Here is a 27,241-nt window from a genome sequence, read left to right as displayed (position 1 = left end):
GATTTTTGCCCAAGACACCAGGAGAAACTCCTTTCTCTTTTCGAATAGTGCCATGGGATCTTTAATGTCCACCTGGACGGGCAGATGGGATCTCGGTTTAACAGGTCATTGAAGGACGGCACCTCCAACAATGCCACACCTGGCTAGGGCTGCATTGGTTTGTCAACTTGGACTATGTGAGTTCAAGTCCCGACATGGGATTTGAACGCACAACCTTCTGACTCAGAGGCGAGCTGACACAGCTAGTTATGGGTGAAATGCTGTACAAACTACAATGATCTATTTCTGCATTAACTGCAGGAAGTAATTTACCTGGAACCAATAGTTTCAACAGTGCTTTGCTGACTACAACAGCAAGTTAGGGTCCAAGGTTATCTCTCTGCCTCCCATCCCTTAGATGCCCGGAACTGATCATCCAAAAGGTGTCCTCTGAAGTTTGTCTAACCTCATCATAATTTTGGGAGCCAATTTGTGTGTCCCAGGTGTGTTTGTTGCAAAATGTAAGAGCCGTTAGTATGAGAGACTTGTGTTTGATGGTTGATATGAAGTTCAGGTTAATGTACTGAAGTGCAGAATCCAGATTGGACACAAGAAAGTTGAACATCTACCCCAAAATTTTCTGGAAAAGTTATTAACACAAATGGCATAGAAGGCGGCGTTATCATATTCCTATTTGACGTTTTACAGTAAAACTTGCATGTCTTATCTTTATATATTGTATAATTGCCCGAGTCGTATATGAACCCGAATCCCATTCAGTTTCCTTTCAAAACCACTTAGATTTCTTTGAGTATTAATCATCTCCTAACTCGTAACGCCATTCCACTATCCTCCATTATTCTCGCATTTATCAGCTGCATTGAATCCCGGGAAATTGATGTCCTGACCCATAGCCTCATGCGGACTTAGCAGCCGGTTGCATTGAATCATGGGAAACGTAGTCTTGATCTGTCGACTCATGCAGAGAGGAACATAATTTCCCGTGATTAAATGCGATTTCAATGCTTGCCGTAAGTAAGTACGCATGCGGCGATGTGTCAAGACATATTGAATCATTGGAAATGTAGTCTTGACCCGTCACCGCATGCACTCTTATATTTGCGCAGTTTAGAACATTGATTAAATCCAATTTTATACAATTTATACAGTTTGTCTGCAACTTGCCTTTGCGTAAGTCATACTAAATGCTATGGTCCCGACTGATACGACTTATGTTAGCTTTACTGCAGTTGCTTTGCTTCCTCATTTATTTCAGCCATCTCCATTAGTGAAGAAAAAATAGGCACTTTAAGATCCTTAACACGTGAACGAAGGGACTTTTCAGAGGTGTTTAACAAGTTGGAGAAATCTACACCAGGAATAATTTCTGATGCACCGAAACGAGCGGGCAGAGATTCAGGGTTGTGAAGTGCAAATTTAGTACAAACTCTACAAAGTATTTTTTTAGATGGAGGTTAATCACAGCTGGAATATGTTGCCTGGCTGATTTAGGTCAGATTGATGTAAGAAATACACAAAACCCCAGTTAGCCAGACCAATGGGGTGAGGAAAATGCTGAAAAATGTTGGTAAATGTCAGTACTGTCACTGTAGTTATTTGAATCCGGTGAGCAGAAATACCAAATAAGTTACCTTCTGCTTGCGGGATTCAAACTGAGTCAAAATCGATAACCCTGGCCACTGAAGGTGTGCTGGGAGAGTGGCTCGCACTCAGTGTCTACACACAAACAGCCCCGAAGAAATCTTGTACAATTTTTCTGTTTCGGGTCCGTTTCGGCTAGGTACGGGAAGCTTATTGTAGTTTGATGTTGGAATGGGAAGACCTTAGGGCTGGTATTCAGGAAGGATAAGATCAAATACCTTCATCATGGGAACCACTCTTGTGATCTAATGTTTCAGTGTGCTGTATGAATTTAAAGCTCATTCACTACCTCAGTTGTTATAGTTAACTATTCAGTTTCCAATTTGGTTTCATTGCAAAGCCCATTTGTCCTGCTTAAACCTGTGTTCCTGAAATTGAACCATGATGTTCAACATTATTTGCTGTGTTCATTGTTAAAAATACAAACGGAGTAAGTGGAAGCCACAAAGTGCTCTACATGTTGATACAATACTATACAAAATTACATCTGTAAAGTGCCTTTCACGTCGGTAGGACGTCCCAAGGCGCTGAACAGTCAGGGATTAGGACCCGAGTGGAGGTGTGGGGGTTAGGATCAGGGAGGGTGGAGGTCAGAGAGTATAGGACAGTGGCCGAAGGCTCTGTTGAAGAGAAGGGTCTTGAGGCGTGCCTTGAAGGAGGCAAGGGAGGGAGCGAGGAGAAAGGAATGTGGGATGGAGTTCCAGAGGGTGGGGGCAGAGAGGTTGAAGGCCCGAATACCGATGGTAGGGCGGATCGGGCGGGGCACATGGAATAGGCCGGAGCCTGCAGAGCGGAGGGAGCGGACAGGTTGATAAGGGGTTAGCAGATCAGAGAGGTAGGAGGGGGCAACGCCATGGAGGTCCTTGAAAGTAAGGACAAGAATTTTGAACTTGAATTTTGAACACAATCACTGATAAAGCCATCTCAGATCACCATTTCATCTCCCTTAACTCTCCTTCAATCCCCCTCCCCACCGCCACCCAACCCACCTCCATCTCCTACTGCCCCTTGAAAAGAATCTCCCCGCACTCCCTCTCCACTGCTCTGGAGCTGTGTGAACTCTCCCCTTCTGGCCTATCTCCCGCACCGACTTATCTTCCTTGATCACTCTCCTCTACAACCCCCTCTCCACCATTCTCGATGCCCTTTCCCCCCCTCACCTGCTGGACCACCTCCTACTAATGTACATTCAACTCCTACATTCACACAATGTAAATTGTGTTTGCTCCATGGATCCTGTACCCCTGATCAGAATTCTTCAAAACCTTGTTGTTTTTAAAAAAATTAAGACCTACAAATGATGAAGATCCCTCCTTAATAAATGTTGCTGTATTTAGACCTATAAGTGCACTAAGTCAATCTGATCACAAGTGAAAGTTGAAACTGAATCCTAGAGTACAAGTACAGTATTATCTACAGGATGAAAAAGACCGATTGAAATGAGATTTGTGGTTTGTAACAAGGTCTCAGTACTTGTAGGTCCATGTATTTATGTGTTTTTTCATTTAAATTGCATATTGTACAAATAATCTGTGGTCGAATTTACCTACTGATTTTCATCAAGGTACAAAGTTTGAAGAAGATCATTCAGACATCACTCTGCCCCCACCCAATAATGCTCATTTGTTTACACTGGAGAATATTGGAAAAGGATTATCAAATTGTGCGTCAGCCTGGCGCAGTGGTAGCACTCTCGCCTCTGAGTCAGAAGGTTGCGGGTTCAATCCCCACATCAGGACGTGGAATCACATAGTCTAAGCTCCAATGCAGTGTGGGGTGTGTTGAATTGTCGGGTATACTGTCCTTGTGATGAGACATTAAACCAAGGTCTTGTCTGCCTGTACAGGTTAAAGATCCTATGCCACTATTCAAAAGGAGAAGGGGGTTTCCCCCAGTATCTTGGCCAACTAACCCCCAAATTGCCCACTCTCTCCATGGATGTTGTGGACACTGTTGTGCACAATTGGCGCCATGTTTCACCCACAAAATACGCAGTCAATCCTCTTTACAATATCTCCTGCGAAACACTTTGAGACATGATAAAGCACTATATAAAATGCAAGGATTATTATTATTATTATTATTGTTGTTATTAAATCCTCCAATTCTTTCGTAAAGCATTTAGCATTGGCAGCATTCAGTTGAAATCTATGGATGCTGATCTCAGACAGCCCCTTATGATGTTGATAATCCACCACTGCCTGTATTTGTTGATTCCTCCCTTTTTAGTGGAAAGAGTATTTTCTATCCTGATTTTTCTATTTTAACTTCCGAGCAAAAGCACCAATTTCTTCAGTACTTCTAAGCTATTCCTCCATTGTGTTCACTGAACCTTGGGTCTCCAATGCCCATAAGGCCAAGAACTGTATATGATGAGGGTTAATAATCCCTGCAAAATAAAATTGGTTTCCCAATCCACGACTGTTTGTGGGACATTGCTGTGCGCATTTGTTTCACCCATAAAATACAAAGTTAATTGACTTTACAATATATTCTGTGAAACTCTTTGAGATGTCTCAATGACATGATAAGGTGCTGTATCAAATGCAAGGATTATTATTATTATATTACACATGCCTATTGGGTTGTGCATTAGCCAGTGCAATTATGGCTTTCCACTCCCTCGCCCACCAAGGAACCATTGCCGCAAAGAATACTTCCAAGCAGGAATTTTGCTTCAGGAAAATGACCTTTCACTACGCTCCCAAAATCTTTCAGGAAGTTGAAGACCTCTGTTAGACCTTTTAAATTTGCTTCTAATGCAGTTGGATGTAGACCTCGCTGTTTGCACATGTCTGCAATTGCCACTCTTCTCTTCCAGTATTGCTACCCAACTTTTCCCTGTAAAATGGCCGACTTCCAGGTCATTAGCTCGCCATCATCACTTCATCCTTGAAACCTGCTCAAAAAAAACACAGCAGCCAATTGCGCAAAGGAGGAAAATTATTAATTCCCCATGAGGAAATTATTTTTTTCAACAACAAGATTACATTTGTATAGAGCCTTTCATGTCGGGAGGACGTCCCAAGGCGCTGGACAGAGTACAGCATTTCAGACCCGAGCTGGGGTTGGGGGCGTAAGGGAGGGGAGGGGAAGGGGGGTGGCAGATGGCATGGTCAAAGAGGAGGGTCTTGAGGCGGGACCTGAAGGAGGCTAAGGTGGGGTCGAGGCGGAGTGACTGGGGGATGGAATTCCAGAGGTTGAGGGTAGAGTGGCTGAAGGCCATGGAGGGCTTTATATGTGAGGACCAGGATCTTGAACTGGATCCTCTGAAGGATAGGGAGACAGTGGAGTCGACTGAGAGTGGGAGAGATGGGTTCACGGAGTTTGGTGCGGGAGAGGACACGGGCTGCAGAATTCTGGATTATCTGCAGCCTGTGGAGGGAGGAGTTGGGAAGGCCGACAAGCAGGGCGTTTGCATAGTCGAGCCTGGAGGTGATGAAGGCATCAATAAGAGTTTCAGCGGCCTGAGGGTTGAGGTAGTGGCGGAGTCGGGCGATGTTACGGAGGTGAATGAAGGCAGAGCGGGTCATGGCTTGGATGTGGGGGGAAAAGACAGTTGAGGGTCGAACAAGACACCAAGGTTCCTGACTGGCGGTGAGTTGTAGTGTGTAACCATGGAGGTTGATGCTGCCAGAGCCTGAGATGCAGAGGCGCTGGTGTGAGCCAATCAGGAGGGCCTCAGTCTTGTTCACCTGCAGCTGTAGGAAAGTTGCCCTCATCCAGGACTTGATGTCTGACAGGCAGTCTGTCAGGACAGCAGTGGTCCTGGAGTTGAGGGTGGGGGCAGAAAGTTAGAGTTGGGTGTCATCCGCATACATATGGAAGTTGATCTCATGTTTGCGGATGATGTCACCAAGGGGGAGCATGTAGCTATTAAAGAGGAGAGGGCCAAGGACAGAGCCCTGGGAGAAACCGTAAGAGGCAACAAAGTGGAGATGTTGAGAGAGATAGGAATCGAACCAGGCAAGGGCAGGTCCGCGAAGATTGAGAAAAGCAGAGAGGCGGTTTATGAGGATGGAGTGGTCGACAGTGTCGAAGGAGGCAGAGAGATCGAGGAGGACAAGGAGGCAGAGGAGCCCTGATCACAGATGTTCAGAATGTAGAAGACGTGAAAAGCGCTATATCAAATGCAAGGATTATTATTATTATTAATGTCATTAGTAACTTTAACCAGGGCTGTTTCCGTGCTGTGGGCAGTGTGGAAGCCGGACTCACTTCTAATATGTAGAAAGAAGGATGACTAATGCAGTGAAAGGGAATGGCTTCACTTTGCTTCCCCTTTGGAAGCTGTGTAGTATTTCAGCATCATAATGAAACCATAAATTATTCATTAGCTTCAAGGTCCCTTATAAATATCTTTCCAACCTGCAAAGTAATTCCCTCATTCAACCTTCCTGTCATTCACATGCCAAAATTACTTTATATAGCAACTCACAGTTTTCAATAAAGGTCATTTGAAGTGGACTGCTAACAGTCCTTAGTATTATTTTATATTATTCAGACAGTAATTTGTAGTAGTGAGCATAAAGTTAGGATTTTCTATTTCATTCAAGATGCATGAACCAAGACTTAGGGTTTGCATCTAAAGCTTATGCATATCATTCCATTAGACCCTCTACATTTCCCTCTCCCATCCCCCATTCACATTCACATACCCCTATTCTTGCAGGTCAATGACAGGGTAATGTGGTAAAATTTCTGCTGAAGCAGGCGTGGATTCTTTCAAATTAAGATGCTTGGAAAAGAGTAATATTAAAAGGTATGAGGATTGAGCAGAAGAATGGGATTAACTTAAGTGGCTTGTGTGAAGAAAAACACCAGTGCAAACGTGATGAGCTAGATGGACTGTTACAAAATATGATCTATATGCATTTTAAATAGGTGCATTTTGAATGCTGCAAATCAGTCTGACTATTAATCCTGGAAATCACTTAGAGCATTTGGGATTTGATGAGAATGGTTTCGCCCACAAAATACACAGTCACTCCATTTACAGTATATCCTGTGAAGCTCTTTGAGACATCTAAACAATGTGATGAGGCTCCATATAAAATGCAAGGTTTATTAATACTGCACAGGGGAACCTCATTAACAGGGTTTTCTGAGTCCAGGATGTCAGAGGGAGTGTTATAAGCAAAGAGTGAAAAACTGATCAGCTTCCAGATGGCTGCTGTTGTCACGCACAAATGGCATTGATGGCATCACCTCTGCACACATGTGCTGTGTGCAAGAAGCGTTGCCGACATCTTTGCAAAGTCACATCAGCAAAGCTTCCTGTGCTTCGCAAACACACACAAAATAACTCTGCGGTGACCTGATGAACCAGAAGTTGGCCATTTTTTTAGAGAGGGAAGCTGGCCCGTCAGAGCTGGAAGCCAAATATACTGTTAGCTCAGGTCCACAGAGCAAGGCAGCACAAAACAACTGTACCTGGAACACTCTACAGTGTACAGATCACTAGTAGAGGAAATTAGACGCAATTTCTCTCCAGTAGCTTATCCAAATTATCATTCTTCCTGTGTGAGCCTTCATGTTGTTCAGCAGGGGGTTCACCTGCAAAGGGGGATGGGGGAGGGTAAGGGCAGGGGCAGGCGCTGAGCATTACAAGATGAGCCCAATCCTATTCTCATCCTGTGTTTATTGCAAATCTGGATAGTGACGAGTAACAGGAAACCTGAATGACTTGTCTCTCGCTGATCTGACTGCTGCAGCCAATTATAGTGAGCATAATGCCCTCTGCCGCCTTATCCCCTCTCTCCCCTTTTTCAAGTCCCACCTGAAAATCTTTCTTTTCGACCGTAATTACGGTCATCTCTTCCCCCCCTCCCCCCGGCCCAGAGTCAGGCTCTGCCACTGTTAAGCGCGCTACCCTGCGTGGAGGACGCTATATAAGTGCAAGTTGTTGTTGTTTCCTCTCTCTCACCCCCCACCCCCCTCCCCCACCCCCGGCAAAGTCCACAGAGATGGCATTGGAACCCAAACTTTTACAGGTCTGTATGGCTCAGTTTCTCATTGGATAAACTCCCTGAACTGGCTTGCTGGATCACAGGATCACAGTTTGCACAGCTTGCAAACTTCTGTAAAATGTCTCTAGATTACTGTGTGAGAGAGGGAGGGGGCGTCAAGGCAGCAGGTTGAAAGCCATTGTTATAGTTACTTAATGTCACCCTCTGAGACACTGCCTGAAGGTCGAGAAATCATTTGCCCTGTGTAAACGTGGAGTATTTAATCAGCCTGCTGTTTTTTTTAATAAACTGCCTGATGATGGTGTGTATATCTCATTACATTTTTAATTCAACCACAATGAGCTCACTATAAAGACCTTTTTTTTTAACCTGTCTACCTTTTTTATTCATACCGACCCACTTAAGGCCTTTAATGAACCCGTGAACATTACATATACTTTGATGATTTGGTTGCTGTGAGATATTTAATCTGTGTTGGGGGCAGTGAGTGAGTTATTGTGTTACTGGATGTTTTGTGGTGCGACGCCCCTTATTACTGTAACTTGCAGCAGTCGGGGGCAGCCTGTAGATAACGTTTGGTTTATTTATTGCGCTGGTGATCTTTAAGACAAGTATTTTGACATCCAAAGGGAATTTCCAAGCAAAGACTTGACTTGCTGCTGCTCACGTGATGTAACAGATTGTAGGTTGGCTTACTGAGTGTATTTTTTTTGTGTGTGGGGGTGGGGACACTTTCTCTGGCACCTGCATTGCTGTGATAAAATGTCATGAGATTCATTGCAGTTAGTTCTCCCACAGCAGCAGTGATGTACTCTGAATGACAGAATTGTTCCTTTTTGGTAAGCAAATGTACTTTTTTCTCTTAAATTATTTTTCTATCTATTTCCTCCTCTACCCCACTCCCCATAGTGTTTACTGTGGGTCAGATAACCATCTGAAATGTCGATTGTCAGTCCTTACCACAGATGAGAAGCCAGGCATAGAGCATCAATGAAGAGTCTCGTGGTTGACCTCTCCCTGCACATGTTTTCTTTCTCCCTCCAGTGCTGCCATCGCCAATAAGGAAGTAGTTGCCTCTTGCTGGGGGAATACAAAATTTCGCCCAGAAATATACAATCAATTCACTTTACAGTATATACTGTGAACCACTTTGAGAAGTCTGGAAGACGTGAAAAGCGCTATATCAAATGCAAGGATTATTATTATTAAATCAATATTGTTGGCAGATCCTGGCTCTCATTCATCTCATCCATGCCACTGTCCATATCAGCATTGCCAACGCACTTCACTGCCTTTTTCCCCATTCCCTTTGCTCTTTATGTGGGAAGCTCAGATCCTGGAAAAAAATATCTGAATTTCTGGATGAATATCTGACATCATCCCACTACTTCCCAATGACATTGATGTTCCACATGTGTGGAACCATTTTCCACAAGCGTCCTTTGGAAACAGAAGCAAAATGCGGCAACACAACCAGTTCAGTGCCATATTTGAGCCCCTGGAACAACAATTTGAAATAAAGCTGCATTATTTTCTCGCTCTGCCCGAGTATCCAAACTCTTTCCTTGCATTTTCTCATTTCACAATGGAAATCTGAACTGGCTGCATGCAGGAATTTCAAGAAACAACTCCATGGTCCCTATGCTCCTTTGCAAATATGTCACAAACTCAGTCCCGAGTAGACAAGTTCTACCCGACTGTCTCGCTTAGCTCGGGCACATGCATGGATGATATTAATGCTACAGGATTGAGAACTTTCTCACAGAGAAGTTACAGTTCCTATCTAGTTCCAAGACTGTTATAATTATCAAGACTGAATTGGTCAGTGATTTTCCAGTGAATTTTAGTCAACAGTGTCCACAGGTATTCAGAGAGATACTAGATTTTACAGTCCATCTTTGATACAAGAACTTAAACAAAAAAAACATTACGTGTAGTCACTTCGGCTCTTAGGGAAAACAGCTGATAATAAATGTACTGGCAGTCAAAAAAAAGTAACTGCTGTCCTTTATAATAATCCTTGCATTTGATATAACGCCTTATCACATCGTTGAGACGCCTCAAAGCGCTTCAGAAATTGTAAAGTGGATTGACTGTATATTTTGTGGGCAATTGTGCACAGCACTGTTGCACAAACAGCCGTAGATTGGGTGACCAAATTTTTTTTGCCCATTTAGTACCCAAAAATCTCAGAGGCAATAAAAAAATGTCTAGTTTCTCCCTAAAACCCTGCTCCCACCGTGCCTCCGTTTCCACTTTGGTTACAGGATTAAAATATTTTCCTTAAAGCTCCTTGCGATTTCACCTAAACGTCAGAGTTGAACTCTGAACCCACAATATCACATATCCGGAGGTGGTGTGAGGAAGGGGTTAGTTGTTTATAGTAAAGCTAATTAATTTAATTTAACAAAGAACATGTTATGATCTGGACCAATAGAAAAGTGAGGCCACAATTTTTCCGTGCAATCCGCTGCAAACACTCCCTCCGTTATAAGCATCTCCTTCATTATAAACACCCTCCCCCATTACGGACACCCTCCTCCGTTACAACCACTACAATTCCATTACAAACACCCCCTCCATTACAAAAAAAACCTCCATTACAAACATCCCCCTCCAGTACAAATACCCCCCTCTGCTACAAACACCCCCCTCCGTTACAAACAATCTCCCTCCGTTACAAACACAGCTACAACAGAAGAGTAACCACACACGCACAGGTTTGCATAACATGCAGTGGTTTGGCATGGGAGTTTCATTTCTACCCACTAGATTTTCTGTGATAACTTCAGAAGGCCAGGCCAGTGATGCTGGGGCATTTTACTGGTATTGACAAGCCAGACGAGAACTCGCCTCTGGCTACAGTGAGGAATGAATGGCTGTTGGATCGAGTGGGCGATGGTTAACCTACTGTTCGGATTGTTTTATGATTAAAGATTATGTGCCAATTCGATTATTAGTGGAAAAAACACACTTCAAAAAAAAATGTGGCAACAAACCTATATCCAAATAGAGCTTTCTCACTCATCTGTAACCTGGAATGAAAGGTTCCCGAATTTCCCAGCGCCAAATTATCCTTGCTTCCTCTCGGAGCTGGATCTCCCATTACCTCTGTCTCCAAAATGCAAAGAGTCAACACCAGCTCCATGAGGAATGGTGGAAATTTATTTTTATGATCGTTGAACCTAGAAAATGATCAGAAGCAAATTTACTTCATATTCAGGCACATCTCCCGGTCTCAGCTATCATCATGTCAGTAGCAGCGATTGCAATAATAACTTTTAAGGGTTTTGCTTGTGTGTGGAATATCACTGCAAAGTGACCATCCTACCACCTTTAGAGGCAAAAAAGAAAAAAAAAGAAGATACTGCAATGTTGAGCTGTACTGTCAAAATTTCCAAGAGCCACACAAACCAAAAAGGTCCAGATTCAGTTCCTCGTCTCAGCTGAATTTGCAGACCTCAGTTGAGTCTAGAGTGTCTATTACATTAGGCGCCAGTGTGCCCAGTTGGAAGGAGAAAATAAGCTAGGATTCCTACCCCAATTGTTCCACAAGTGTAAAGTATGTGTGAAGATATAGATAGAATGCCACTTCTAAAGTACAGGCGCCAGAAATGTGCACAATATTCAATGTGGAGGTGTACGAATGCTTTGTAGAACTCCACTATTGTAGACTGTGACTTGTGTTCTACCCTACTAACTATTGTAACAACTTGCACTTATATGTTGCCTTACACATAGGAAAATATCTCCATGTGTTTCACAGAGACCAAGTGGGAGATTGAGCAGAATGTATTATAAGAGTAGGTAGAAGATGACCACAGTCAAAAAGTGCAGAAGAGATTTGAAAGGAGAGAGGAAGGATGCAATACTAAGGGATTTAGGTAGTTTAGGTAGTTAGTTGGAGCAAATTGCTCTGAAAGCTCTCCCAACAATGAAGCAGGTCTGAGTTAAGAGAGTGGGATGGGAAGTAAAACTGTAGGAGATCATAGAGGTAGAACGGAGCAAGACATGGAATGGAGAAAGTGGTGGTAGCTTCTGAAAGTTGGAACGAGGATCTTAAAGTCGATCCAATGGGAAATAGGAAGCCAGTGAAGCCTGGCATAATTGGGATGATGGCATCATATAGCCTTTTTATGCTGAGAATGTGAGCTGCAGAATTCTGGATGATCTGGATCTTTCGGGAGAATAGAGCTAGGAGGCTGTATTGGAAAAGTCAAATGTGTATTGGAAAAGTCAAATGTGGAGCAGATGAAGGCATGGATGAAGATTTCATCTGTATGGGAGGAGAGGGAGGTCAATGTTTTGCAGATGGATTGAACTGGATTTTTATATAAAACACAGATTTTGCTGGAGTGAGCAGTCCCTGAGCAGGTTGATACAGTTAAGGGTCAAAGATGAGGAGGTGCTGGCGGGAGCCAAGCAGGATGGCTTTGATTTTGTTGACATTCATTTGAAGGAAATTAAGATTCATTCAGGACTTGATGTCTTGTTGACCTGCAATCTACCAATATAGGAGTGGTTCTGGAGTCGAGAATACAAGCTATTTAGAGGAGACATAGTGAAGACATTGGAACAGGTAAGATGAAAACAGAAACATGTGAAACCATGGAGGAAAGACAACAGAGAAAAATGGAATGGTCGACAGTATCGAAGACTGCAGGGAGAGCAAGGAGAAATAGGGAGAGATTGGTGACATCAGCTAAGAAATATAGGGGGTTATGGTAAGAGGTAGTTGGTGGACGCATGTTGCAGATGAGGTTATGATCACTATTTGATTATGTTTATTTAGGGTCCATCTGCCAAGTAGAGGTAAATGGACTATTGGGGGTGAAGGGGGACAAAACCTGCACTTTCCAGTGCCTTTGGGACATCCTCCTGACGTGAAACCAATTGTGGCTTATAATAATAAATAATAATAATAATAATCCTGGCATTTGATATAGTGCCTTATCAAGTCATTGAGATGTCTTAATGTCTTCACAGAATATACTGTAAAGTGCTAGCTACATAAGTGTAAATTTGTTGCTATTTTGTTATCGTTGTTGTATTCCTCTTCATCCCGTTCACACTGTCATTTCAAAGAAACACGGAATCTGGCTTCCTGGCTTTATTTCTTCCTTATTTAAATTTATACCTAGATGCAAATGAATCCTCGTTATTGTGGGATGCTGCTAGTACAAATTAACTGTCACATTTGCCCTTATAACATTTAGCATTTACTTTGGTTCTAATCAATTTTATTTTTTAACGTGCTTCAAACATTTACAGTATTTTACTTGATGGTTGCATAAGTACTGCATAAATTAATTATAATGTGTAATTGTAACTCCTCATCTTTAGCATTCTAGAATTAAAAGTAAACCAATTGTGGCTTATAATAATAAATAATAATAATAATCCTGGCATTTGATATAGTGCCTTATCACGTCACTGAGATGTCTCAATGTCTTCACAGAATATACTGTCAAGTGAAATTCAGCATTAAGAAGCATTAGCAGTTCTCAATTGCCTGTTGATGAGCCTGGACAGTAATAATAATAATTCTTGCATTTGATATAGCTCCTTTCATGTCCGGAGTCTGTCTCAAAGTGTTTCACGGGATATATTGTAAAGTGTAGTGACTGTTTTATTGCTTATAGTTATTGCTTATAAGATCTGGATCACAGGAGGTTTTGTGCAGTGAATTACAGAATAGGAATCTATTGCCCCATCCCCATCTTGTATTTTCCCTGCCTTGTATTGCTAAAACTCCCAAGAATGTAATTTTTTTTATTGAGGAACTTTGATGAAGGGCACAAGACTCATATGCAGAAAAGCACCAAGGTTGAGAAGTGTCACAGTGAAGATGAGGTCATTCAGGGCAGGGCAAAATCGGGTTTTAAAAATAATAATGCTGCACAGGGAAGTGAGAACTGAGGGAAATATAGTTTGTTGTGTTGTCCTGGGGAAGAATAACATGTGATGACTTTAGCTGACTTTGTTCCATCCGCAGACATGCGATTCACTTCTACATAATAATGCTTGTATTTGATACAGTGCCTTATCACATCTTTGAGACGTCACAAAGCGCTTTATAGAATATACTGTAAAGTGAATTGACTGTATATTTTGTGGGCGAAACACAGCAGCTAATTGTGCGCAGCAGTGTCCCACAAATAGTTGTGGATTGAGTGACCAAATTATTTTTTGTTTTAAGGTATTTTTACCCCCAGAAAGGCAATCTGCCAGTCAACTAATAACCCAGGTTCCTATTTACTGTGTGATAAACAGGCTTGTGAAGTAAAGAACTTGCCCAACATTTCGCACTGCCTGGGAATCAAACCCAGGTCTTCTCGCTTGCGAGGCGAATGCTGTAACCACTAAGCTACAGGAAACTGTATACAGATGACACCCAACTTTCATCTCTCTGCTTAGATCCTTGACTCTAGGACTACTGTTATTCTGACCAATTGTCTGTCAGATATCAAGTCCTGGATGAGCTCTAACTTTCTTCCGTTGAATGTTGACAAGACAGAGGCTTGGCTCTGTGAGCACCTTCTCACCTCAGGCACTGACAGCATCAACTTCAGGGATGTACACCCCACTTTACGGAGCTGGTGCAAAACCTCAAGGTCTTGTTTGACTCCCAACTGTTTGTCAAACCCCGTATCTGTGCACTTATTTTTCCTTTATAAAGTTGCCGCCTCCACTTTCCTTGGACCACAGAGACCCCATTATTGTTTTATCACATCCAGGCTTGTCCACAACTGCTCAACAGACTCCCCAGCTCTGCCATACACAAGACTAAAGACTATTCAAAACTCTGCAGCCATATCCTTTCCCATACCAGGCTCCACAAGTCTGTGACTCCCATCCTTGCTCAGCTCCATTGGCTCCCCATCCTTCAGCAAATCAAGTTGAAGATCCTTGTCCTTACCCTCAAATCTCTCCACAATCTAATCCCATCCTACCTCTGGAATCTCCTTCAACCTTACCTAACAGCCACTCCCTTGCCTCAGCAGAACTGGCCTACTTCATAATCCCTTGCCCTACGGGTGGGCATTCAGCCTTTCCTCCACCACTCTCTGGAACTCTATCCTAGAGTCCCTCACTCTGTTCAAGATCTACCTCATGACATACCTCCTTTGGTCATCTTTCCGCTCACCAACCCCGTAAGGTCCCAACCCAGATGGATGCCCAGCCAGCATCAAGCACTTTGAGACACCCTCCTGATGGGAAATGCATTATATAAATGTAAATTGTACTGTGTTGACAGCATGTCTGAACACTTATTAAGGCAATCTATTTGTTGTTGACCTGCTATTACCGTTGTGTTTCTGCTGTGAGGTGCAACCATTGACACCTTGTTCACGGTATTCTGCACAAAGTTGCTGAGCTATCCCATTGAACGAGTCATTTTTTAATAGTGATCGGGAATTCAGCAAACAAGATTTCCCAGTTCCATGAGTGTACCCTGTTGCTTCAACCATTGTAATAATATCATAATAATTCTTACTTTTGATATTTCACGTCGGGAGGACGTATCAAAGAGCTTCGCAGAATATACTGTAAAGTGTAGTGGCTGTGTATTTTGTTGGTGAACATTGCAACCAGTTTGCTCAGCATGTCCTGTAAATAACCATGAAGTGAGTGACTAATTTTATCAGTTGTGTCTTGTGGCATAACTGCACATCATGTGTACAAAAAGAAATCACATGGTCAAGATAGCTTTTTCTTTGGAGGGGAAGGGAAAAGAAAGAAATCAGATTTGAAAGCAGGTCATGTTTACAGCATCAGCTCATGGAAAAATACTTTATTTCACCATGTTAAAGTACAACTGCATACATAAACTTGATGTGCTTTTGAATTTTATTTGCCTGTAACTCGTAGCTCATCATCACTTATCATAAGATGTAGTCAAAGCCTTCAAGAGGAATGGATAGAGAAAATTCTGAAGGCCAAAAAAGTCCAAGTGTAGATTCCAGACCCTGGAAACCATTGTGCAATGTATTATAAATGATGATTTGAGGAAATTGCCCAAGGCCTGATGGTGTCTAAATGTCTGTGCTAAATCAGAGGGACTTTCTAAATTTTACACAACTCCTGTCAGCTGTTTTTTATTTTTGTTTTGAAATTGTTATTATTTCGACTTGTAAATAGAGCTTCAACCTGTGTCCCAGTCCTAGAAAGTTTTGTGCTGTCAGAAGTATGTGGGCTCGATTTTGACATTCCGTTGCCAAGCAGGTCATCTTGGAGCCAGTTCAGTTCCAAGACGAACCTGCTTCTCCCCTCTTCTCCTCCCCCCACTTAACCCAGGAGAACAGTCACTTGTTTATCCATCAATGATTTGCAATTCAAAGTGACTAGGGCTGCTTCAACTGCCTTCAGTGTGCTAGTTTGGGAGGGGAAAGGAGGTGAGGACAGGATCAGCTGTGCTGGCCAGCACCTTGAGGAGTGGAGAGAGAAAACAGATTTTTAATAAAAAACTCCACTTAAATCAAATATTTGTGGTACGTTTCCTAAAGAGGAAGGTTTGCCAGCCCCACATCTTTATCTTATCCTATATGAACGTTATTTTAAAGTGACAGATCAATTCACAGAGAAATGGACTTGTAAGTGTGGCAACTCCTTTTAGGCCATTTGATTAAAAAAAATCAGATAATTTTGTAAATTTGATACACAACTTAATCACACATTGAAACCAGATAAGGTGAATGCAACTGGCCCTATTTCCGTTAAAAAATACAAAATGCACATGACAATTAACTATAGCAAAAATGATTAATAAATATAGAAATTAGAACCTCTTGTTTTTAACTATCACTGAGAGTTACCATTCATTTGCTTATGGGAATGGAAACTGGTTTCTTTTGCAAGTGTGACCACTTTGACTTTTTGAGATTTTCCTGTCAAATTAATTTGAAAAATTAAACCAGTTCATGTTTTCTTTACTTTGGAAAACCAGTCCAAAAGGGATATGGACAAGTTAAGTGTATAGGCTAAGGTGGCAGTGACCAGCCATGGATGCAAACTCCACTTTACTAAGCCAGACCAGAACATTAGCGTCTTGCTTGACCCTCAACGAACCTTTCTTCCCCACATCTGTGCCATGACTTGCATTGTCTTCCCCCACCTCCGCAACATCGCCCGACTCCGCCACTGTCTCACACCGCAGGCTGCCGAAACCCTCATGCATGCTTTCATTACCTCGAGGCTTGACTATGCAAACTCCTTGCTTGTCGGTCTCCCCAACTCCTCCGTCCATAGACTGCGGATCATCCAGAACTCTGCAGCCCGTGTCCTCTCCCGCACCAGACTCTGTGACCCTATCACCCCCATCCTCGCTCGACTCCACTGGCTTCCCATCACACAGAGGATACAATTGAAGAGTCTGGTCCTCACCTTCAAAGCTCTCCACTGCCTTGCTCCCCCCCGCCTCTATGACTTCCTAAACCCCTACCATCCTGCACTCCCTGTGTCCTGGCCAACATTGCCCCAGATAAAATTGACCATTCACTACATAGTTGTTTGTGGGGCGGTGCTATGTACAAATTGGCTGCCATGTTTGACTACAAAATGCACAGTCACTACACTTTACGGTACATCCTGTGAAGCTCTTTGAAACATTCTCCTGATGTGAAAGGCACTATATCAAATATTTTTTATTATTGTATACCAGGACTTATTCAGGCAGAGAACGGATTTCAATACAAGAACCTAAACCTGTTAGTTCACCAATAACGTTTGTCCTTGTTTAGCTTCTTACTGCAACATCGTCACATTTTTCCAAACAACTGATGAGACCAAACTGGCCAGATGATTAATTTAGTGATCAAACGGATTTGGATAAATTTTAAGTAGATAGGTTAAGGGATGGAAGATGCATATTGTTCTATTCATATATATTGCCACGCCACATATATACATATATACTCTATTCATATATATTGCCTGTTCATACATATTGCTCCTACTTATTAGTCTTCTTTGCTGCTACTGATGTCTCCCTGCCCCTGCATGATATTCACACAGAAGAAATAATACTTGTAATATTACTATAAATTTATCAACAGTTTATATAAAATGGAAGGTTGCATTCACTACCAACTGAAAATTTTGTTCAGTCTTTGAGGTAAGGGTTTAAATCAGATATAAAATGCAACAAAATATTTTTTTCAAAAAATATCCAGAATCTCTTTAAAGTGAACACTTCTTATTTGTCTTTTAATCACCACAGGAATCATTCATTTGATTTTGCAATAATGACATTTGCAGGTTGCTAATACAGCAGACAGAGTGGATCAGTTCGTAGGATGCATATTTAATTCAAATATAATTTAATTTCAGATTTAATTTAACTCTCAAGCCATGCTGTGGCTAAAAGAGAGGCACTTGCCTCTGCACAGATGTGGTGCCTCTATCAGATTACTGCTTGCTTGTCTTTTAGTGGCTCGCAAAGAATAAAGTCAGCATTTGCTTGGAAGCACAGGAATTGTCTTGGCCCATTTACACCGAAGGTTCATGGACTGGCTGGGGAGCATGAAGGGTAGCACTGCCTTAATCGATTTTCCATTTAGTTAATATTGCTCAGTGTTCAGTGTAACCTTTCATCCAACTGTTACAGTCTACAATAATAAGCATTGCTTGTCCTTATTTCCTCAGGTGTCAGAACTTACTTAAAGGAAGCTTTGGCTAACATCATTGCTGTTCACGCAGAGGTGAGCCCTGGAATACAGTCTGTACAGTGTTAATAGTGCGTCTTACATTTCAGCTTTGAAACAGAGGCAGGGCAAGTAGAGCACTGCCTGACAGATGTGCAGTAACATCACATTCCTGCACCTACATCCCCAACACCAAGAGAGTATATTCTTCAGAGAGATATTTTTGAATCACTTTCACATGTTAGAATCATGGTTGTATCCAATTTCTTGGAATTGATTGGGGATAGTGTTTATGACACAAGCTGCTTATTGTTTTTGGTTCCTGGTATTGTACAGTACAAAACCTGAATTAAGCAATTCCATGAGGTTAGAAGAATCTATTAATAGATCAGGGCTCATACCCCTTTGACAGACTATTACTTGCGTGATTTGCATGATTGCATGATTTTCATGGAATTGCATGCTTTTCATGGAAAACACTAGCGTAAAAAAAATCTGGCAAACTACCGTTCCTGCGGTTAGAAACATTACAAAGTGCGCTTACTCACGAGCTGGGAAATCCTAGTTGTACGTGACGTGCTGTGCTAACCTAAGTTTATGCAATCATGCGATGAATGCCAAAAGGTTATTCTGACCTGCATTGAAAGCAAACTGATCTATTCCTTTATTTTGTTCTATCCTTTTTTGCTTCTACACCATTAAGAATTTGATAAATTGCAGGTTACACAATCAACAAATAAATATAATAATAATAATCCTTGCATTTGATATAGCAGCTTATCACATCTTTGAGATGGCTCAAAGCGTTTCACAGAATATACTGTAAAGTGAATTTACTGTATATCCTGTTTGCGCAACACGGTAGCCAATTGCACACAGCAGTGTCCCACAAACAGTCGTGGAATGAATGACCAAATTATTATTGTTATTTTAATTTTTTTTGAATGGATTATTATCCCCGCAAAAGCGATCTGGAGTAAGGAAACTTGCCCAACATTTCGCCCAGCCCGGGAATCGAATCCATGTCCCTTCGCTTGCGAGGCAAGTGCTCTAACCACTAAGCTACAGAGAATCTCTTGTTTAAAAGCTGATTTAGTTCTTATCCATTTGTGGCATTTCATTACCATCTTAAGAGTGGGGAGATAACCAGTAAATGTCGAATTTACTTTGCATGTTTCTTCTCATGGCTAGAGAAGGGCAGTAAAGATTAGAACATAGGCATTCCAAGAGAAATGTCAATTGCACATTGCATGTACACAAGTAATAGCAAATGTGCAATTGTATGGGAAAAAATGTCTTATTGGAAGAGGAACTGAGATTATCCATCATAAATGAACAGATCTTCAGTGGGTGATTCTTGGTTTTGATGGCAGATACTAGAGGTTTCACTGTAACATAAAATTAATGTTTATTCTGTGGCTTTTGTGAGTTAAGATAGTGTTTAGTTATGCCAAGATCTGAGTTTGAATTTTGCCTGGACCAAAGCAAATGGAAACTTCTTCTCTCTGCTGGGTGGATAAGGCTTTCAAAGAGTAAAGGTTAGCCAAAAACTCAAGTTTTATACCCTTTATCTGAGAGGCCACAGGATGCAGACAGGTGTGGGAAATGGTGCAGGAGAAGGGCTCATTTAAATAGGTACACTGCTGGGCCAGGAGGCAATTTAACTTCAATCTCTATCCAACTGTTGCTGTGCTCATGGCTGATTTGGTACAAATTTGGTAATCAATTGTCGGTGGTCATCTCTGTCGGAATTCAACCATTTATTTGCGTGTGTGGTTTTCAGGTGTTCACGATTTCTAAAGAGCTCGTTCCAAGAGTTCTTTCGCAAATCATTGAAGCCGTGGCAGAAGAAATGAACCGACTGATGCAGTGTGTGTCATCCTTCAGCAAGAATGGAGCTCTGCAGGTACTGGAACGCTGGCAGAAACTTTCATTTGTCTGTTTAAGATCTGAGACAGAAGGTTGTGGGTTCAAGCCCCACATCGGGACACTGAACACACTCCTATATGGAGCTATTTATCATGTCCAAGCCTGACTAGGCCAAAACTCTGCTAAAAGGGCTCCCCAGCTCTTCCCTACACAAGCTACAGGCTATCTAGAACTCTGCAGCCCGTGTCCTTTCTCACATCAGGTTCCACAAGTCTTTCACCCCCATCCTCGCTCAGCTCCATTGGCTATCCTCCATCAGCAAATCGAGTTAAAGAACCTTGTTCCTACCTTTAAATCCCTTTGTGATTTCACCCCATTTAACCTCTGGGACCCTCTCAAACCTACCCGACCCAGTTGGCTTCTTCGCTTAGCGAGCTCCAGCCTGCTTCATGTTTTCGCCCTATCTACCCCACCAACAGTAGGCAGGCTTTCAGCCTTTTATAATAATAATCCTTGCATTTGATATTGTGCCTTATTATGTCTTTGAGACGTCTCAAAGCGCTTCACAAAGCGCTATACTGTGAAGTGAATTGACTGTATATTTTGTGGGCAAAACAAGTGGGTTTTGTCCCCATTTTAGAACTCCATTCCAGAGTCCCTCTGACTCGCTCCCTCCCTCATCTCGTTCAAAGTCTGTTTTAAGCCCTTCCTCTTTGACTGCAACTTTGTTCATCTTTCGCCTCCCATCCCCCTCGGCTCCCACCCTAGCTCAGGTGCTCTGCCAGTCCCAGTAAGCGTTTTAGGATACCCTCCCGACATGAAAGATGCTTTATAAATGTAAATTTGGATTGTTTCATAAGGGAATGCTGCATTCTAGTAGGTACCATTCTTCGGATGAGAAGTTAAACCGAGGTCCCGTTGACATTAAAGATCTCATAGAACTATTCCTAAAGAGAAGGGAGTTCCTCCTGATGTCCAGGCCAGCAAACCTCCCAAATAAAATTGGTCACTCATTCCATGATTGTTTGCACAAATGGGTGGTCATGTTTTCCTGCAAAATACAATCACTAAACTTTACATTAAATCTTGTGAAGAGCTTTGAGATGTCGTCCTGACATGAAAGATGACCAACTCATCTTTTTATAAGCGGAGAGAGAAATATCTCTGATACAACAGTCATTATTCCTTGAATGGCACACTGAAATGTCCATTAATGTCCATTAACTGCTGTAGAATTTATACAATTTATACAACACTGAATACAGTTACAAGGTTGGGAAGGGAGGCTGGGAATTGAGGCTAAAAAAAATTCACAGTTCTGCACCTAGCCTCAGAAATGATAATAAGATTGGGAGGACATCACTTTATAGTTAAATGGGGGGGCGGGGGGTGGAATCTTAAGTTTTTTTAATACAATTCAATAGAAAACTTATTTAAACAAGCACTGGAAGAGAAATTAAGCCGTTATTTCTTCACTTTGTATCAATTACCCAAAAGAAATCTGCTTTATTCATCAGAGATTAAAAACAGTCAGTAACGGTTCACTTTTGCTTTTAATTGAATGTGGTCTGTGGTGCAGCAACCTTCAAAAGATAAGACTACTGTATGTACCCGCTCAGGGCCAGTACTTTTTCACTCACAGAGGTAACTTAGGTTATAGTTAAAACTACAAGATGTAATTGGATACCCAACCATTTGCTCTTGCAGTCTGAGCCCAAGCCCACTGGAGGCTGTGTTGTTTAGCAACAGGATTGACAGAACATGCCAAAGGTCTTTCCTCTTAACTGCGACTTGCAGGTCAACAAACTCGTGGTTTAGAGAGTATCTTATTGCACGTAACAAGGAATACATGAATGACTATACCAGATTCTGGTATAGTCTAGATTCTATTAATTCGTGCTGTCTCCTTTTTATGGTGTGCTGCATATGAGTTGGTGCTTGTACCCTCGAATCAATATACATCAATTGCAGTTTGAGTTGCCCATGCAGTCATTCTTATCAGAGCTAAGGTGAGCCCTGTGCCCAGCACAACTAAGCATATGCAAAGAGTTCTGTTAATCAATGTTAACCTTGCACTGAGCCAGACATGTGAAAAGCTTTTCCATACCATTTAAAAGAATGAAGACCACATTAATTCTCAGCTCTGTATTTCGTACTGCAGGGAGCAATTGATAACAATATTCGATTGATAACAATATTTGATACAGTGCCTTATCACATTGTCGAGACATCTCAACAACAACAACAACAACTTGCATTTATATAGGACCCTTCATGCCGGGTAGCGTCCTGGAGCACTTAACAGTGGCGGAGTCTGAAAGCGTTTTACACGATTTACAGTAAAGTGTAATGACTATTTTGCAGGCGAACACACCCAATGTGCGCACAGGACTATCCCACAAATAGCCATGAAGTAAACGATTAATTTTACCTGGGGGGATTGTCGGCCAGGACACAAAGAGAAGCTCTATTCTCTGTTCCATTGAATTGCATCATCTGTATAAAATGCTGCAAGGTAGCTATTGATGTGATACCCGGCTACTCTTTCCCCTCAGTGGGCACCATCCAGCCTGCTTCACATCTCCACCCCTCCATCGGTGGTCAGGTTTTCACTAATTTTTATGTACTGTATGATGTTTAGATGATGTGGGATATACACACCTATCTGATGCCATATGAATTTATTTCATGTGGTTCTGTAATGAAGCGGCATTTTAAAAAGATCCAACTACAACAACAACTTGCATTTATATAGGCAGGGTAGCGTCCCAGAGCGCTTGCACAAGATAAGATCCTATAAACTGGGAATACTAAACTGAAAATAGAGATAGTTACGTTTCCACTTATCCTGAAATTTGGCAGTCTTGTCTGGCACAGCACATTGATAAAGAGGTCCGTGGCTTCTATTTGTTCAATTGTCTTATTTTATTTGAGAGGGGGTTTATCACATCCATTTAATAAACTTCTATAATCCATGAACTTGTACGTAACACACTGAGAAATTTCAATTGATGACAGGACCCGAATACATGTTGTATAATAAATTTGTGACGTGTGTTTGTTTTTAGGCTCGATTGGAAATTTGTGCTCTCAGAGATGCTGTTGCTTCGTTCCTGACACCTGATAGCAAGTAAGAGAGAACTCTAGAGTCATATTGTTTTGGGTTCGCTAATGCAGAGTTCAACAGGATTTAAAAAGATGCTTTGATGAATTGAAAATAATTGCCATAATATTTAAAATCTATATCTATCTGAATGTGTTCTTCCACACATTGATTAAACATCTATATTTTATTGGGTAGTCCATCGTCAAACATCAGGATCCATTGTCCCTTCAATAGATGCATAATATATCAATCTGATAATGTAGTACATTAGAGCCTAAATTTAAGTAAGAAAAGAGTAACATGTGTTGCCATAGACTTAGTGGTAGGGCTAACTGACCTCATGATCTGAACTTGCTCCCAGATCTTTTACCCCTTTTCTCACAGGCAGTTTTAAGTGGTATCTCCGCAGGGGGTTTTTCTATAAAATTAACTTCGCTTCTCACCAAATTTCAATTTGCAAAGCAAACCCACAGCTACTCCAGTCAGAGCAGATTCCTTTATAAATTCAGGGAGGGTGCAGTGACTTTCCTGTGAGAGGGCTCACGCCAGGGAGATTTGGGTTTGCAGCAAATGGAGAAAGAACTCATGTTATTTTGTCAGCCCCGGGAGGCTTTCAGCCCATCCATTTTAGATCTTGCACACCTTCTTTCAGTGTAAGAAATTATGATGGTAACTTTGGTGCAGTGCCTATTGGAAACTTCACAGCACCTGTTACTCTAAGAGGTACATGCTTTCACACTGGAAACGTGGAGCACCACTTAGGACTCAATATAAATAGAGTCAGTTACAGTGCAAGATTCCACCTGATTGACTCCACAAAGAGTGTGTCCAAAGTGATAGTCCTCAAACTGATGTATCCCATTATCTGGATGATCAGCTCATCAGAACTCACTGTCGAGTTGTTTCTTGGACACCGATCCCAAGCAGAGCCAGAGTTTACCAGAGAGTCCGAGCTATATCATGAAACATTTTTTTGTTTCTCATGAAACAAGAAGATAAGTGAAGATAACTTTCTCTGCTACCTCCTCTGGTCAAAACCAAGATGTGCATGTGTCAGAAGCCCCTTATGAACCGTGGAGACCACCTGAGTAGCATGTGAATACTTACAGGATCAGTGTCTCAAAGGGTTTCTACTGTTTGATGACAAGAGTATTTATTTGTGCAAGGTATTTTTTCTATCTACAGAAAATCTTTGAATAAATTTAGTTCTCATTTATAAATTGCAATTGATTATGAATCTCTGGAACTGATTTCCAGATAATGCATATTCTTTAAGGAAAATGTACAAAATAATTTTTCTAAAAAAATATTAAAATTATAATCAGATTTGTACAAACTCTGCATTGCACAACAAGTGCCTTATTTAATATTGTTTGCCTTTGAATGCTGTTTTGTTAATGAATCTTATCTCTTTCTCAATTCAGTCAAAATTTCAAACAGGCCCTTGAAGTACTGCCCCAGCTTCCCAGTGGAGCAGACAAAAAGTAAGTTGCTAGAATGATGTATAATTTTTCTGCTTTGCTTGAGATTCAGCCTGACAATTTATTTAAAAGCTAGATAAGCCTGTTTTAGTTGAGCATCTGGTGTTGAATCTATCAATTCCAGAATAGTTAAAAAAAATAATAATTTGTTCACTCAATCCACAAATGTTTGTGGCACCCTGCTGTGTGCAATTGGCTGCCACATTTCACCCGAAAAATACACAGTCAATTCACTTTGTAGTGTATTCTGTGAAGCGCGTTGAGACGTCTTGAAGACGTGATTAGGCGCTATATCAAATGCAAGGATTATTATTATAACAATTCCATTGGGAATGTTGGCCAGGACACCAGGAAAAGCTCCACATTTTGAAAGGTTCCAAAGGATCACCTGATTGTTACTCTGAGCGGGCACAGATGGAAGCTCGGTTTAACATCTCATCTGAAGGAAAGCGCCGCCAACAACGCTGTGCAACCCCAGCATTGTATTACATGTCTGTCTAGACAGGGAGTTCAAAGTCCTGATGTGGGGCTTGAACCCGCAACCTTCTGACTCAGAGACGAGAATGATACGAGCTGAACCAAACTGACACCAATGATCATTATCAGAATGATAAAAGGGGCTAGTGAAAGATTATCTTTTGCAACAAAAATATTTTTCAAACGGTAGGATAAATTAAATTAGTTAGGGAAACAATGATGTTTAAGTTGAAGACAAAGCAGAATAGGAGACAAAAAACTTGATCAGACACTTCAAGTGTGAAACCTTGAACCGCTCAATGCTTATTTTACATATCCAATCAGATAGTGGCTTGGCCTAGGTTTAACCTTAGAGTGTATCGTTCAGCAGTTCTCATAATGAATCCAACAATGTGGAGACGGGAAAACTGCTGTGGGGTTGAAGGGGTTAAAGCTGCCCGTTGTTGCCCAGGTGGATTGGCAGTCACAAAGTTGACAAATCAGTGATGTACTTGTTTTACTGTGGCTGCCTTTGAACATTTCAAAGTGAATTTGATTATCCAATAATTGTGCACTATTATAAACCAACTATCTTGCCACTCTCACAGGTTACTTGAAGAACTCCTCAACAAATTCAAGAGCAGCATGCAGTTACAACTCACGTGCTTCCAACCCTCCTCATTGAGCATAGTAAAGATATAAAACATGAAAGTCCTCAAAGTATGTGGTTTTTTTACTTTGCAAACCAGATAGCATGGCAAGGGAAACTTAATTTTTTTTAAAAAAAAGTGTGGTTTTGCTTTCTATCTCTCTCCAACAAAAGAAAATTGGCAAAAAGATTTTTTCACATTACATCTCATTATTAGGCTGTTTCAAACATGTTCACGAAGTATGAAACCTTGATTTAAAAAAAGAGATGACATTTGTATTCATGTGCAGTTCAGTTATGTGCCACAATCAATGTCTTTTTCTGTAAATTTAATTAAAGTGCATTTCACATGTTACAATTCATGTGTTTTCAAAAATGTGAGGATCAATGGTTGTCAGATGCAGAACAGATTTTTGTCCAGATTAGGATTCTGACCATGTTTTCAAAGTCATTTCTTAAGGGATGATACCTGGGTCTAATCTGCTGTACTTGCTAAAGTTTTTTTTAATAAAAAGTGGATATCAAATTACTAAAATGGCAGATGTACTGAAGGTTCAACGCAGGATGTATTCTTAGCATAACTCCACAGCTCTTAAGAAATCTGTTAAGAAATACTGCAAAAATGTAGTAAACTGTTGGTTTAGTCGATAGAGCTGTACTTATGGACCAAGAGGTCCCTGTTTTGAATCCTGGTCCATGCTGTTTGGGGAGGCTAAATTTGCCCCGGCATTCCCAGGGTTAGTGAGGGGAAAACGAACCAGGGTTCCTGATCCTGGTATCTTTGCAGCACCATTTACTAGTTGGGTGGGTAGGGGTCAGGCTTGGCTATTACGAGACAAATTAGACTAGAATATGTTTAAAATAGCAATTGTATTAATCACAATCATTAAATGATAGCAAGGATTGTGAACGCTGTTAGATTTGGGTAAGGTTTTAAAAGCTTCCGATTGATGTGTTCATGGAGCTTTTTCTGTTGACTGTTTTGCATGGGTTTAAACATTGCAGTTGGAACTCTCACTAACAAATGTCATTTATGAAATCATTAAAACCAAATTTAAAAAAAGTACAACCTCTGCTTTGATTATTTTTTTTCTACTAGTTCATTCTGCATCAGAAATAACCATAATCATACTTTTAATATGGAGTCCTGTGTAGAGTATTGGTTAGAGCACTCGCCTCACATGCAAGAGGTTCTGGGTTTGATTCCCGGACGGGGCAAAATGTTGGACAAGTTTCCTTACTCCACACACCTCTGTTTACTTAGCAGTAAGTAGGAACCCCGTTGTTAGTTGGTTTCGCTTCCGGCGGTAATAATCCGTACAAATTAAATAAATAACAATAGTTTGATCACTCAGTCTATGACTGTTTGTGGGACACTGATGTGCAATTGGCTGCCGCCCACAAAATATACAGTCAATTCACTTCAC

The 27,241-nt window shown here is 41.4% G+C and overlaps 1 protein-coding gene across 1 annotated transcript in view; it reads left to right on the top strand.

Annotated features, from left to right (window-relative positions):
- Positions 1–26,877, top strand: part of exoc2 (exocyst complex component 2) — a 165,644-nt gene extending 138,767 nt beyond the window's left edge. The window contains exons 24-28 of the mRNA XM_007889614.2: positions 18,255–18,310; positions 20,037–20,159; positions 23,191–23,252; positions 24,653–24,712; positions 25,774–26,877. Of these exons, the coding sequence (XP_007887805.1) occupies positions 18,255–18,310; positions 20,037–20,159; positions 23,191–23,252; positions 24,653–24,712; positions 25,774–25,867 (395 nt within the window). The 3' untranslated portion in view covers positions 25,868–26,877. The remainder of the gene's footprint in view (positions 1–18,254; positions 18,311–20,036; positions 20,160–23,190; positions 23,253–24,652; positions 24,713–25,773) is intronic.
- The last annotated feature ends 364 nt before the right edge of the window (positions 26,878–27,241 follow it).

Source organism: Callorhinchus milii, unplaced genomic scaffold, assembly GCF_018977255.1.
Source record: "Callorhinchus milii isolate IMCB2004 unplaced genomic scaffold, IMCB_Cmil_1.0 Scaffold2, whole genome shotgun sequence".
Taxonomy (NCBI): domain Eukaryota; kingdom Metazoa; phylum Chordata; class Chondrichthyes; order Chimaeriformes; family Callorhinchidae; genus Callorhinchus; species Callorhinchus milii.
Note: the sequence above shows the minus strand (reverse complement) of the source record. Positions and strands in the feature narration are given on the sequence as shown.